This window comes from Talpa europaea, assembly GCF_964194135.1.
Source record: "Talpa europaea genome assembly, chromosome: 10".
Lineage (NCBI taxonomy): Eukaryota > Metazoa > Chordata > Mammalia > Eulipotyphla > Talpidae > Talpa > Talpa europaea.
Window position 1 is genome coordinate 105,861,943 of NC_140077.1, and position 14,118 is coordinate 105,876,060.

General features: G+C 34.8%; 1 protein-coding gene across 3 annotated transcripts in view; it reads left to right on the forward strand.

Annotated features, from left to right (window-relative positions):
* The window catches only part of LRBA (LPS responsive beige-like anchor protein), a gene marked incomplete at both ends in the record, with an annotated part of 477,161 nt that overhangs the window by 54,023 nt on the left and 409,020 nt on the right, over window positions 1-14,118 (forward strand). For all 3 annotated transcript variants that reach the window (XM_084246225.1, XM_084246226.1, XM_084246227.1), the window contains 9 exons: window positions 1,609-1,704; window positions 4,862-4,983; window positions 5,068-5,194; window positions 5,820-5,939; window positions 7,695-7,841; window positions 8,246-8,443; window positions 8,594-8,727; window positions 9,794-9,902; window positions 10,204-10,356. In XM_084246225.1, coding sequence (XP_084102351.1) covers window positions 1,609-1,704; window positions 4,862-4,983; window positions 5,068-5,194; window positions 5,820-5,939; window positions 7,695-7,841; window positions 8,246-8,443; window positions 8,594-8,727; window positions 9,794-9,902; window positions 10,204-10,356 — 1,206 coding nt within the window. The remainder of the gene's footprint in view (window positions 1-1,608; window positions 1,705-4,861; window positions 4,984-5,067; window positions 5,195-5,819; window positions 5,940-7,694; window positions 7,842-8,245; window positions 8,444-8,593; window positions 8,728-9,793; window positions 9,903-10,203; window positions 10,357-14,118) is intronic.

A 14,118-nucleotide genomic window follows, 5' to 3' on the forward strand; every position in this document is an offset into this window, starting at 1 on the left:
TCTTGTTTAAAAATTCCGTTGTCTGTCAGTTTCTATACCAATTTTTTACTTGCTGATTTTGTTCTCAGGGGTCACAGTTCACATTTTCCTGCTGCTTATATTAGTGATTTTAGACATAAAAAATGTGAGACATAGTGAATTACTCCTTGTTAACTGCTTGATGAGTGCTTTTTCCATTTTCCATTGTTAGGCTGTTGCAGGTAGATTAGTTACTTCTGGATCAATTTTATCGCTCAAGCTAGTTTTATGTTTTTTTTTGGTCAGGTAAATATAAACACAAAAATATATTTTCAGAGGAACATAAAAACATCAAATATATTAATATAGTTGCATATGGGATTGGAAGTTGAGTGTGATTAGCTTTAGGGGATAAAGGGAAAAATAATGAGTTATTAATAACAGTAAGAGACAGTCATATTATTCAGGTTTTGTTTAGCTAGTTGAAAATTAATTTTCTCTAATTTTCTATGTTTCTGTTTCTTGATCACTTAAGAATGAAATTTTACATTAACATTTAGTAATGGTAACCTACCAGCTATCAAATAAGGTAAAGGCAAACCAGTAATTTCACTTGTAGTGTGACCTTGTTTTGAACCTTTAAGGAGAAATGTCCTGTACTTTATTCGCTTGTAACCTGATTAAAATGATAATATAGCTCTGATTATCTTTTGCTTTAACTTTAAGTAGGCTTTTTCATTTTAGCTTTTGGTTGTTTCCTGTATTAGAGGAGACTTGTGGGCTGAAGAGGCATTAATTCAATCAATGTAATGTTACTACTTTTATGCATGCCATATACTGGAGATGTATCACAGTGAAATATGATAGGAAGATTTGATCCAGTCACAGAGGTCAGGGAAGACTGCCCCGAGGAAGTGACCATTAAGATTAGCCCTCAAATATGGGTAAGGTTTATGTAGTTGAGAGGGAACAGCAGTAGTAGGCCTAGGGAGAACTTTTTTTTTTTTGGTACCATATAAGCAACTCTGTAATGGAGTCTCACTTCAATGGAGTTTATATCTTCTAATTTACATATCTTTCTTCTGCCCAAGTTTTTAAATATTATTATTTTTATGGAGTTGGTTTACAGATGGTTTACAACACTGTGTGCATGGAGTATAGAGGTGTGTTATTACCCGAAGCCAACCACCGAGCCTCAATAACCTTCCACCTTAGTCTGTTAGTATCTTTCCCTCTGTGCTTCCCACCTCACCCCCTTCCTCCTGTGATTCAGCTCTGCAGTCAGATTTTCAGGGTTTGTTTTGGTTTAGTGTTTAATCTTCTTTTGCTTTGTTTCTTTGTATTCCACACATAAATGAAACCGCTCATATGGGTCGATCCAGTGTGTAGTTTTAAAGAATTCTTTTTACTTCAGTGTGGAGTAGAGTTTCAAGTGTCAACTGATTGCTTTTTGTTTATCAACGCTCACATGTCCTGTGATATGTTACCAGAAACACATAGAGTGCATTGTTTTTAACTTCCTTTGGTTATTGCTTATGTTTTTTAGCTTATTTGGTGATTCTTGTATATATATTAAAATATGACTATATTGAAAATAGGTATTTCATTTTATGTTGAATAACATGGTTAATGCATTGATTATTTTCATAGCCTCCACATGCTGGGAAGTTGTTGTCTGTGCTAAAGCACGTACCTCAGAAATATGGTCCTGATGCCTTTTTCAACTTTCCTGGAAAGAGTGCTGCAGTAAGTAAACCTTACTGAGGAAATCACATAGAGTTCTTTCCCTTGCTGCCTGAAAGTACAACTTTGTAAATCCCCTGGCAGATTCTGTGTGAGATAGAAATGTCTTTGTGAGACCTAACTTAATCCTTAAAGTCCTTGTGCATTCTGCTTTTTCCTATTTTAGAGGTGAAGAAATAAGAGGTTCAAAGAAGTTGAAAAAGTTGCCCATTCACTGTTGGGAGCAGCAATGGAATGTGAACCCAAATTCTTTTAAACATATGTCATTTTATGAATTTATCTGTGCGTTCTCATATCTTTTTGATATCTTTTTTTAGTCTTACATTTCCCTATTCCTTTTGCTTTTGTACATAGTATATAGAAGGGTAATAACTCTAAAACTTTCTGGCCTTATTTTCCTGACTTGTGAGTTTATGTATTATATCAGTATTGGTATTCTTATAAGCTATTAATCATTTTATACAGATGATGGTATATGATAGGAATATCTCTAGTGTTTCCTATGTGATAGAAATACCTTATGTATGTAAGTTCCTTATAGAAGCTTTTTCTTAACCTTCATTATTATGGATGGGTTTGCCTGTTACAATGAAACATTTTTCTGAAGACTTACTAGCCTGCCCTTTTTCTGAGCTTATCTTTTCTTCATTTTTCACTTTGGTTCTCATAATGTTTTATTTGCTTCATAGATCCTACATAGCCAGGCAATACTCGCAGAAACAAAAGAGGGTTTTTAAAGGTTATTTGTGGTATCTGAATGTTTTGCCCACAACACCAAGTTTTCTATGGAAAGTTTCACTGATCATATTTTTCCTGCATAATTTTCTTTAATAAGCTTTTTAGGTTTTAAAGCTTTCCAGAATAACTTTGTGCTCATACCAGCTAGCATTTCATTTGCCTATAACATATTCTCATGAGATTAACCTTTTAAAATGCATGTTATGATTTTATTATTTATAATTCTTTGAGATTGTAATGTGTTCATTCCTCTTGTGTTTATCTCGAAAGTGGGGCAGTTCAGTTTAACAGCTTTTGGAAATTTTAAAGTATAAGTCTTTTCTCTCCTCCCTCTAGCCCACCCATAATCTTCCATCATAGTCCATTGGGCCCCCTCCCCCTTTATTCCCACCCTCTCTACCTCTGGTGTCCTCAATTCTGTCCTATCTCTAGAGCTTGTTTGGTTTATTTTTTTCTGTTCTTTTGCTTTGTTTTTTATATTCCATATGAGTGAAATCATCCAGTTTTTGTCTTTCTCCTCCTGACTTTTTTCTGCTTTGCATAATCCCCTCTAGTTCCATTCATGTTGTCTCAAATGGCAAGGTTTCATCTTATTTTTATAGCTGATTAGTATTCTGTTGTGCATATATACCACATAATCTTTATCTGCGCATCTGTCCTTGGGAAATTAGGCTTTTCCATAGTTTAGTTGCTGTAAATAGTTCTGCAGTGAACCTCGGAATGCCTGTATCCCTTCAAATTGGTGTTTTGGCATTCTTCAAGTAGATATGTAGGCATGGAATTGCTGGATCATGTGGTACATCTTTTTAATAATTTGAGAAATCACCATACTCTTTTCCACAGGGACTGAATTAGTCTACATTTCCAGCAAATAGCATCTGAAGCTTATTTTTTCTCCACATCTTTGCCGACACTTGTTGTTTCTGTTCATTTTGACATGGCCCAATAGAATAGGTGTTTTAAATATATTTAGTGACTCATTCCTTAAACATAGCTTTTAAAGGAAGTTAAAGTATTTATAGATAAATTTTTTTTTTCCTAGCAAAGCTTTCACCTTGTTTATTCCATTTCTTTAGGTCAGAGAGAACATACATACACACTGACTAGTATTTTAGTTTTTCTTAATGCTTTATTCTTTAAAATCAGCCTGTTGGAGTCTCAGTAGTTATTACATAAATTTGACTCTATGATGTCTTTCATGTTTTGTGGAATATCTTATATAATATGAAAGAATATGTATACAGAAATACTCTTGTAAATTATATCAAAAAGCTCTTTGTAGCATGTTTTTTAAACAGTTTGAGTTATCATATACTTGCATACAGTTCACTCATTTGAAGTATACAGTTGTATGATTTAGTACATTCACAGAGGTTTGCAGCCATTATCAACATTAATTTTAGAACATTTCAGCATCCTTGTTAGCAGTCATGGCCCTTTTCTCCCTACCATCCCAGGCATAGGCAATCGCTACTTTTTTTTCTGTCTCTGTGTATTTGAGGAGTCATCAGAGACAGAGCGGGGAGCAGAACAGGAGGATTGACTGAAATACACTGCTGTGGGGAGCAGTGGACAAAGACAGGAGAGGTTTGCTGACACATGTGGGTTAGCTTCCTGGTCAGGGGATCAAACTCAGCCGTGGCTGGTGATAGCTTGACAGCACTGAGATTTAACTGTTGCGCCACCAGGGAGGTCCCTGCTTTGACATTTTAAATAAAATTTTTAACCAAATGGAAAATCACATATAGTGACTTCTGAAAATACTGAAAAAATTTTGTGAACCGGTCCTCTTCAGCTATATAGTTGCTTTTTTGTAAAAACATAATATTCTAAGCTTTTCCTTAATTTTGTTTTTTTGGTAGGAGATACACTTCAAGCATTTTAAAGATTTATTTATTTATACAAAAACTGGGGTACAGGCCAGAGGCGCAGGCGGGTGAGCGAATTCACCAGAGACAGAGTGGGGAACAGAACAGGCAGACGGACCAAAGACACTGCCAAGGGGAGCAGCGGGCGCGACAGGAGAGGTCTGCCGCGCCATGTGGGTTTCTCCCTGGCTGGCCGGGGATTGAACCGGCACTGCAAAGGCTGCAGACAGCTTCACAGCACTGCACTCAACCCACTGCACCACTGGGGAGGCCCCCGTTATTTTTTTTTTTCTTTCCTTATCTATTACCTATCACTTTTAATTGGAATCTCTTTGTGTATGTATCATTGTAAGAAATGAATCAAAAAAGATTAGTGTGACCAGAAAGTCATAGGCAATGTTTCTATTGTCTGGTTAAATTAGCATCATTAATAATGTATTTTGGAAAAAAAGTTACTAAAAATCTCCGTCAGATGAAGAAACTTATATTTTTTCATGACATAGCCTAATAATACAGTTTTTCATGTGAATCAGTAACTCAGTTTTTTCCTTTAGGCTATTGCATTACCTCCTATAGCCAAATGGCCCTACCAGAATGGTTTTACATTTCATACCTGGCTTAGAATGGATCCTGTAAATAACATCAATGTGGATAAGGATAAACCATATCTGTATTGGTATGTATCTCTGAAACATAGTGTTATTATCTTACTTGGAAAATGAAAATGTTTAGAGGTAAAATGAAAACTTATTCTTTGTAGTTTTAGAACCAGCAAAGGTCTTGGTTATTCTGCTCACTTTGTTGGAGGCTGTTTGATTATAACATCAATAAAGTCAAAAGGAAAAGGCTTCCAGCACTGTGTGAAATTTGATTTCAAACCACAAAAGGTATGTGATCATGTTGAGTCATATTAATAAGCTGTGCTAGCCTTCAGACTGTTACTGACCTAATATCTGGTAAATCATAACTTTGTTTATAGTATTTCAGAAAGTGAGTTGTAAATAACTGGAGAATTTTTAGTCTCTCTGATTTGGATAATGAAAGATTTAGTTATTTAGTTATATTTAGTTATTTTTAGTTATTTTAGGGAAAAATACAAGGAGAAATAGCAGTGGCAATTATTTTATACTAGTAATAATAGGTTTTCTTTTGTATCTTAAAATTTAGACTAATGTGTCAAAATATGTATCATTCATATGTAGGTAGCTAAATAATGCAAAATATCAACAACTGTGGAATTTAGTTAGTAGGAAATAGTGTTTATACTAAATGTTTTATGTTTTTTGTCCATATTTGAAAATGTTCAGAAATGAGTTGGAAAATGAGAAAATTTTATCTGTTGAGAACTTCCCTGAATAAATATTGTTGCAGAGGTTGAATTACTGAATTTAATAAAAGTAGTCTTATTTCATTCTTTGATTTAATTTACCATTACATTTTATTTGTTATCAATGTAGTTAATAAATTGGAATGATCATTATCTATTTTTAAATTTTTTTTTTGCTTTTTCAGTGGTATATGGTGACTATAGTGCACATTTATAACCGATGGAAGAATAGTGAGCTTCGATGTTACGTGAATGGTGAGCTTGCTTCCTATGGAGAGATAACATGGTTTGTGAACACTAGTGATGTAAGTAGTTTTAAAATAAATTTTTTTTAATTGTGACAGTTGCAAAGTGTGGACTTTCAAAATAAGAAAAATGTTTGACCATGAATATGAATTTTAGAATTCCATAATGGTGGATTTTATAATCAGGATATGGCTAGACTGTTAGCATATTATAGTAAAATTGCATTAAGGTGTCATGTAGGATATTACTAAGTCCTTTTTATGAACTTATTCTGGATAGGATAGAGATAAGGATTTACAGATTAAAGTGGGTATATTGAAAGTGTTTATGGTACTGGTCCGTTGATGAAGTAAAGTTTTGGAGTTTTGCTGTGGGCATATAATTGTTTTTGTGAATGTTTAGATGATGCATGCTTGTGTGTTTTACTATAATTTATAGCTGTTATAGAGAATTTATTTCATGATGCTTTCAGGATTCAAAAAGGGATATATAGATTAGAATTAAGTAAAAATTATTATTTTCCTCTGCCCTCCTCTTGGTTCCTCAGGCCAATATGGGAAGGGAGTTCCTCTTACATATACCAAGCAGTTCTCTGGACTCTAGCTGGGTTTCCTACAGTTCAACTACATTTTGACATTCTGTTGGAAGAAACATCCGGTTCCACAGCTTTCAAAAGGGTTCATTCCTTTCTCTCTCCCTTCAGATGCTGTTTGCAAGTCCAGGTTATTACCTGTGCTTTTAACAGACTACATATTAGTGGTAGTTTGTCTTTAGAACCCAAGTGTTACATTTTCTATATTCTCTAATACTAACACATACACATGAAAATATTTTTTCATGATATAAAATACGTCTTAAAACAGATATGAAGAATTTTATTTCTTTCCCTTTATTGTACACCTACATTATTAAGGTGTGATCTCTATAACCTGGATATTGTTACACGGTTTTCTCCATGTTAGAAGAAAGTCATTTGACTGCTTCTTTGAATTTACATATTCCTTCTGAGAGACTGAATATACTCTCATGACCTCACCCATTTTCTTTATATTGGTGTCTGCAAAAATCTGTATAGTTTAACTTCTCACCAAACTTACCAAATGCTCTTGGCAGTTGCTTCTCCATCCATGTTAGCACCATGCATATTAGTTCACAAAAAACGATTATAACCCAGACTTAACTTATGATTTACCTCTTGCTCCAAAGCTTGCTTTTCTGTCTGGTTTTTTAATTGCCCAATTTCAATCTCCATAATCTCTAGAATGATTTTTCTAATTCTGTTTCCTGCATTCACTTTGTCATAAAGTTTGTTTTTTTTTTTTTAAAGATTTTCTTTTTTTTTTTAATTTATTTATACAAGTACTGGGCACAGTCAGAAGCACGGGAGGGTGAGAGAATTCACCAGAGCCAGAGGGGAGAGCAGAGCAGGCAGACTGACAAAGTACACTGCTGAGGGGAGCAGCGGGCGGCAGGAGAGGTCTGCGTGCCATGTGGGACCCTCACCTGGCAGCTGGGGATTGAACCGGTGCTGCAGAGGCTGTGGGCAGCTTTGCAACCCAGCGCTCAACTGCTGCACCACCGGGGAGGCCCTGTCATAAAGTTTTGTTCATTGTATTTAGAAAACTTAAACTCTTCTTCTATGATGGTTTTCCTGATCTCTACATTAGATGGGAATGAAGAGAAATCCTAAATCAACTGTTTTGAAGTATTCAAATTTATGGTTTAGAATTACCAATGTAAATGTTATTATTACTGGAGGAGATAATTTGCTGTTTTTTTTTTTTTCCTGTAAAAAAATGTATTTTCATTCACAGACATTTGACAAGTGTTTCCTGGGTTCATCAGAAACAGCAGATGCTAATAGAGTATTCTGTGGTCAGATGACTGCAGTATACCTTTTTAGTGAAGCTCTTAATGCTGCTCAGATTTTTGCCATTTATCAGCTGGGCCTGGGATACAAGGTACTTTATTTACTGTTCACTACTTAATCAGTGTTAGTTCTGAGTTTGATTACAGGTGGGTGATGACTGGGGCACATTACTTTGGGTTATCAAACTGTATAACAATGTTACCACAGGGAAATCAGGGGGCTAAAGAGTACTTTAAGTTTTTGAGGGAAACCCAGTATACTTGTCATATGCAGGGCACTATAAACTACTAAGTTTCAACTTTAGTTCATATTCATTTCTTTTAATGATGTCATGTCTGAGCACAGATAAGTTTTCAACAGTTGCTGTAATAAGAGCAGTTAATTACCATACCATGTGGTGTGTCTCCTTAGATTTTTATACCTGTGGTGATTTGTATCTAGATTTCCTTTTTGTGTCATGTTTTCTTAAGTATTCTACTTTTTGTTAATTCTTAGGGTACATTTAAATTCAAAGCAGAAAGTGACCTGTTCCTTGCTGAGCATCATAAACTTTTATTGTATGATGGCAAACTCTCCAGTGCCATTGCTTTCACGTACAATCCACGTGCTACAGATGCCCAGCTCTGCCTGGAATCTTCCCCTAAGGACAACCCTTCAATTTTTGTTCATTCACCACATGCACTCATGCTCCAGGTACTAGTAACAATCTTTTGATATATCGCTGAGGTGTCATTGGTATGTCTATTAAATAAATACATGTCATGTAACATTTTGTCCTTACTCTTTATTTTAAATTGTTTTGGATAATAAATGTAATCTTTACTATTTCTTATATTTTATAAGGATGTGAAGGCAGTTTTAACACATTCTATCCAAAGTGCAATGCATTCCATTGGAGGAGTGCAGGTGCTCTTTCCTCTCTTTGCTCAGTTGGATTACAGTCAACATTTATCTGAGGAGGTTGACTTGACTATATGGTAAGTACTTTTGTGTTTTTCTTTAAGTAGGTATGATCGTTACTTTCATCATTGCATTCCACAATATTTTTTTGTGTGTTTTTAAATTTGTTGTATGGTTAAGAGTGATTATAATTTAAAGAAATTTGTGAACTATAAATATTATAAGTCCCTGTCAATAATAATAGTATTAAATTCTTTATGAACGGAAACTTTAGTTTCAAAATTTTTATCGGAATTGGTTATAGTTGTGGAGGAAGAAGTTACCTGATAATTAACCCCTCTTCTCTCTTTGTGGGACTCTAGTGTCTCTAAGAAGGAGTTAACACCTGACCTTAACCATTGCATTTTTGAGTATCTGGAAAGTTGTGAGGATATGAGCATGAATGAAGCTTCTGTTTAATTTTAGAAGTCTTCATGACTTACCGTTGAATTTTGGAATAATGAACAAAATTCTTAAATTAGTATTTGATGACTTCAGTTTGTTTCAATTTTATTTTTCCTTTCATGAATCTTCTGTTCGAACTAGAACACTCTGGAGCCATTTTGAGGCTTTCTACCCTAGTCTGTTTGCTTCGCATCACATCTCTTCCCTCTGGTCCCTCGCCCTCTGTAATTAATATACTTGCTGATCTAAGTTACAGCCTTTAATCCCTTTCTATACTATTGTTAAACATTTTATTACTTGTTTTTGGACATTATTTTTTCTCTGTTTTGTGCATGCTTGTTATATTGTTCTAATTACTCATGTAATAATGTTTGTGATAAAGTACATGACATATTGGAGTAAATCTTAGTCCTATAATAAAATTGTAGTCCGGAGATAATGTTCAAATTAGTTTTAGTACAACTTCAGTTCCCTTGAAATAGACAACTTTTGATTTTGATTGGCAAACAAAAATTGGAAATGTGAAAGTAAAAACTGTATGACAAAAGAGAAATGACGGGAAGTGTACTTTTAAATGCAAAAAAAAAAAAAAAAAGAAACAGAAAACTTTTAAGACAAATGGGGGATGGATTTTCATTTAACCTTTTTTATTTTTAAGTAGAATGTTTTTTCAAGCCATTGCTGTTTGTCTTATTCCAGTTCAACTTTGCTCTCTTTTATCATGGAGTTGTTGAAGAACTCAGTTGCCATGCAGGAGCAGATGCTTGCCTGCAAGGGCTTCTTGGTAATAGGATATAGTCTTGAAAAGGTAAAGTATGAAATGCTTTACATTTTTCAATCATAATTTACAGATATGTACGTGGTCTCCTTGTGATTGAGAAATTTGTCTGCAAATGTGCCTCCTTGATTATCTAACCCCACATACATTGAAATACCTTTTGTTGTTTTACTTTGCCTTCATTGCTTTTATTAGAGATATGTGGTCAAGTTTGAGTCTCTTGGCATCTTTAACTTACAACATAGTTCAACTTTTTCCTGGTATTGACAGCCTTTGATTTACTTACCTTGCCTTGTATTGGGAGTGACCTTTGAACTACCTTTCTTCCCAGTCTTCCAAATCCCACGTCAGCAGAGCAGTGCTTGAACTTTGCCTTGCATTTTCAAAATATCTGAGTAATCTGCCAAATGGGATGCCTCTGCTCAAGCAATTGTGTGATCACATTCTTCTTAACCCAGCTATATGGATTCATACACCAGCCAAGGTAATATTGTTGATTTTATTGTCTTAAATTTTTGTATTGACAAGTGATATGAAAATTTTCTTTTACCCTTTTGCCATTATGTCAGATTTCAGTGGATTGCAGTTTTTAAGTATACTTCATTTTGGGTTATTTGCAAGTCAGTATATCCTTTCTTTTTTGTAAAGCTGTGTAGAACCATAGAACAACTATGGTTTTTATTTTCTGTTCAATAAGATTTTATATGAGTGAGGCTTTGATTTAGTAAATATAAATCAAAATTGCACAGTTTCAATGTAAATATAATGTTTGCTATTAGCTTTAGCTCTATTTTATTGCTGCTGTATTTGTATATATTCCAATATCTCTGTATACGTATGTGTATTTGCGTATAAGTATAGATATAGCTTTTCATTCCTTAATTTACCACACTTTCCCCTTCTCTATACATGTCACATTTCCATTAAAATTATAAACTCCTGGGCCTCCCTGGTGCAGGGGCTAAGTCTCAGCGCTGTCAAGCTATCTTCAGCCACTGCTTCATGAATTCGATCCCCTGCCAGGGAGCTGATCCACGTGGGTGGCGCAGCAAACCTCTCCTGTCTCACCTGCTATTCTTCTCAGCAGTGTAGTTCAGTAGATCCGCCTGTTCTGCTACCTACTCTGTCTCTGGTGAATCCTCTCACCCCTTTCCTCCTGTCCCCACTCCCTAGCCCCCCCCCCCCACATCTCTTTTTGGCCTATACCCCAGTTCTTTTTTTTTCATACCCCAGTTCTTGTATGCATAAATAAATAAATCTTCAAAACAAACCTATAAACTCCTGAGTTTAATTCTTCCAGGAATAGCTGAGTTGTCACCCTCTTTTGAAGATTTCCATGATACACTGATCTCCTTTAATCATTTTAATTTCACTTCAGTTCAAACAAATACAATTAATTTTTACACAATACTTTAGTACTTTATTGAATATTCAAAACAAAAACAATTCTAATGAATGCTGTTTTGTAATAAAGCATACAAATAAACCTTTGATAAATCCTAATGTATTAATATGTCCTAAAATATTAGTAATGTTAGTGTTAAGCAGAATTGGAAATAGAGAAATTTTTACTAAGTTGCATAATTGAATCTGTCTCATCTGCAGTTATTTTTAGCAGTATTATTTCAAACTCATTGATTTCCACTCTCCCCCTTTGCTTTTGGTCTACTTTTAGTATTTATCATTGTTTAAGTTGGAATAACACATGCTACTCTAGTGTCAGAAAAAAATTTCTGCAATCTTCTTTTGCTTTTCTAGAGTCATACTATCTTATTTTCAGCTGGTCTTTCAAATGTTGAATAGAAAAACAGCTGCTGACTCTGATTGCCATTTGGAAATAATCAAAGGAGGCAGCTGGAGGTTGTAGCTTTTTATCTTTGAGTTCAAATTTGACCTCTTTCTCTTGTATGACCTTCAGTCTTATTTCTTTTTAAGGATTGCTTCAAATTACTTTTTCAACCTTTAGTAGACATGTCTTTGTCTGACTGAGTAGCATTTTTGTGAGGCTTTGGGTCCCTTTTGATGTGTTCAAAACCTCCTATTAGATACTTGACTGTGGGGAATATTAAAAAAAAAATTCATTGTATTATTTCCTTACCTTCTTAGTATTGTTACACTTTGTTTCTACCTTACTTGTTAATAAATCTTTTTTTTGTAATTTGTATTTGATTTGGTAATATTAAATTTCCCTGTTTTTAGTTGTCTGCTTTGACTGCTAGGGATTGCATCTAATTTTATTATAAAGGTAGTTATAACAATGGACAGATCCAAAGTCTATTGAATTTGAAGGTCTATAATTCAGGAGAGAAGGAAATTTTTAAGAGAAAGAATATGATATAATGTATAGAAAGTTAGAAAATTAGGTTTAAGGTCTGTCATGGAATCTATTTAGATGAAGGGGCATAAAGTCTAGCCACATGGTAAATTCGCCACTGGTCACTGAAGTTAAGGGTGTAGATGTAAGAATCAACCTTTGTTTTTGGAAAAATATGCTCTCAGTGATTTATATAATTTATCTTGATCTGCTCAGAATCTTTTTTTTTTTTTTTTAAAGATTTATTTATGCATACAAGAGCTGGGGCACAGGCCAGAGGTGCGGGGTGGGGGGGGTGAGAGGATTCACCCGAGACAGAGTGGGGAACAGAACAGGCAGATTGACAGAAGTACACTGCTGAGGGGAGCAGCGGGCGAGACAGGAGAGGTCTGCTGCGCCATGTGGGTTGCTTCCTGGCCAGCCTGGTGATCGAACTTGTGCTGCAGAGGCTGAGGACAGCTTCATAGGTTGCATCTTAACACCTTGTGCCACTGGGGAGGCCCTGCTCAGAATCTTTTAAATGACCTTGGGTATATATTTTTTGGGATACATTTTATATTTTGGAGGTATTTATAGTGCTACTATAAAATAGGAAATTATCTTAATTTTATAAGATGCGTGTCTGCATATCAGTGGATATGTGTTATATGTTAACTTGGATGTTATTGTCAGCTCATCATTTTTGAACATGTGTCGTATCACTGGAACATGAGAGATGAATTTTTTTGTGTACAATAGTCCTTCCTTTGTTGAGTCACTACTTTATGCTAGCTTTGTGGATACAGTGGTGAACAAGACAGATGTAATACCTGTCATTGTAGAATTTAGGTGTAATGGGAAAGACAGATGTTGTTAGATTATACACTGAATGAGGAAAATTATATTCATAATTAGCATATGAATAATGTTGTGGTGTGTATTTCATCACAGTTTATTTTTCTTTTAGTACATTATCATTCTCAATAGATGTCCTCCAATTTTCCATATCCTTGTTTTTTGCCAGAATTCCTATATATTCTTTTTTTTTTTTTTTTTTTAAGATTTATTTATTTATACAAGCACTGGGTACAGTCAGAAGCGCGGGAGGGTGAGAGGATTCACCAGAGCCAGAGCGGGGAGCAGAAGAGACAGACGGACCGAAATACATTGCTGAGGGGAGCAGCGGGCGGCAGGAGAGGTCTGCGCGCCATGTGGGACCCTCACCCGGTGGCCGGGGATAGAACCGGAGATGCGGAGGCTGCGGGCAGCTTCGCAACCCAGCACTCAACAGCAGTGCCACCGGGGAGGCCCCCTATATATTAACAGATTGCTCTCAGCAGATCATTTCTTAGCCCCCGAATTTGTAATGTTTTTGTATTATTTTAGGAATAAAGTAGTAGCTTATCTAGCATTAAGGCTTAATGTCAGTTTTCCTTTCAAGACTTTTAACTGGTGGGGTATCACTTATATTTTTTCTTTTTCTTTAATTTTAAGTGAGTGATTATATTTTAGAGTTACTAAGTTCTTACATGTTTGCTTAAACTGTTAATTTGAAAATAAGACTAGTAGAATCCTAATTGGGGAATAAGAGTGAAAAACATGTTTAAAGATTATAATGTTATGGCTACAGTTTTTTGAGTAATAAGATAAAAAGAATTTATTTTTCTAATACATATTTCTTAAAGTAGACTTTACATCATTTTGTATGGTTTTATTTCATTTTTTTGGGGGGAGGAAGTAACTCCTGCTTCTTTTGAATTGTAGCTTCCAGTATAACTCCAAATGAGGAAAAATTTGTTTTTTTAAAACTGTGAATAGTAATTAAGTTTATTATAAAAAAGTTATACATGGTCATGAATAATTGCTAATTTCTAAATAGGCAGTTATTTCTGTAGAAAAATGCTGCAAAAACTTGACATATCAGAGATGTTTCCTTTATATGTTACTGTAAAT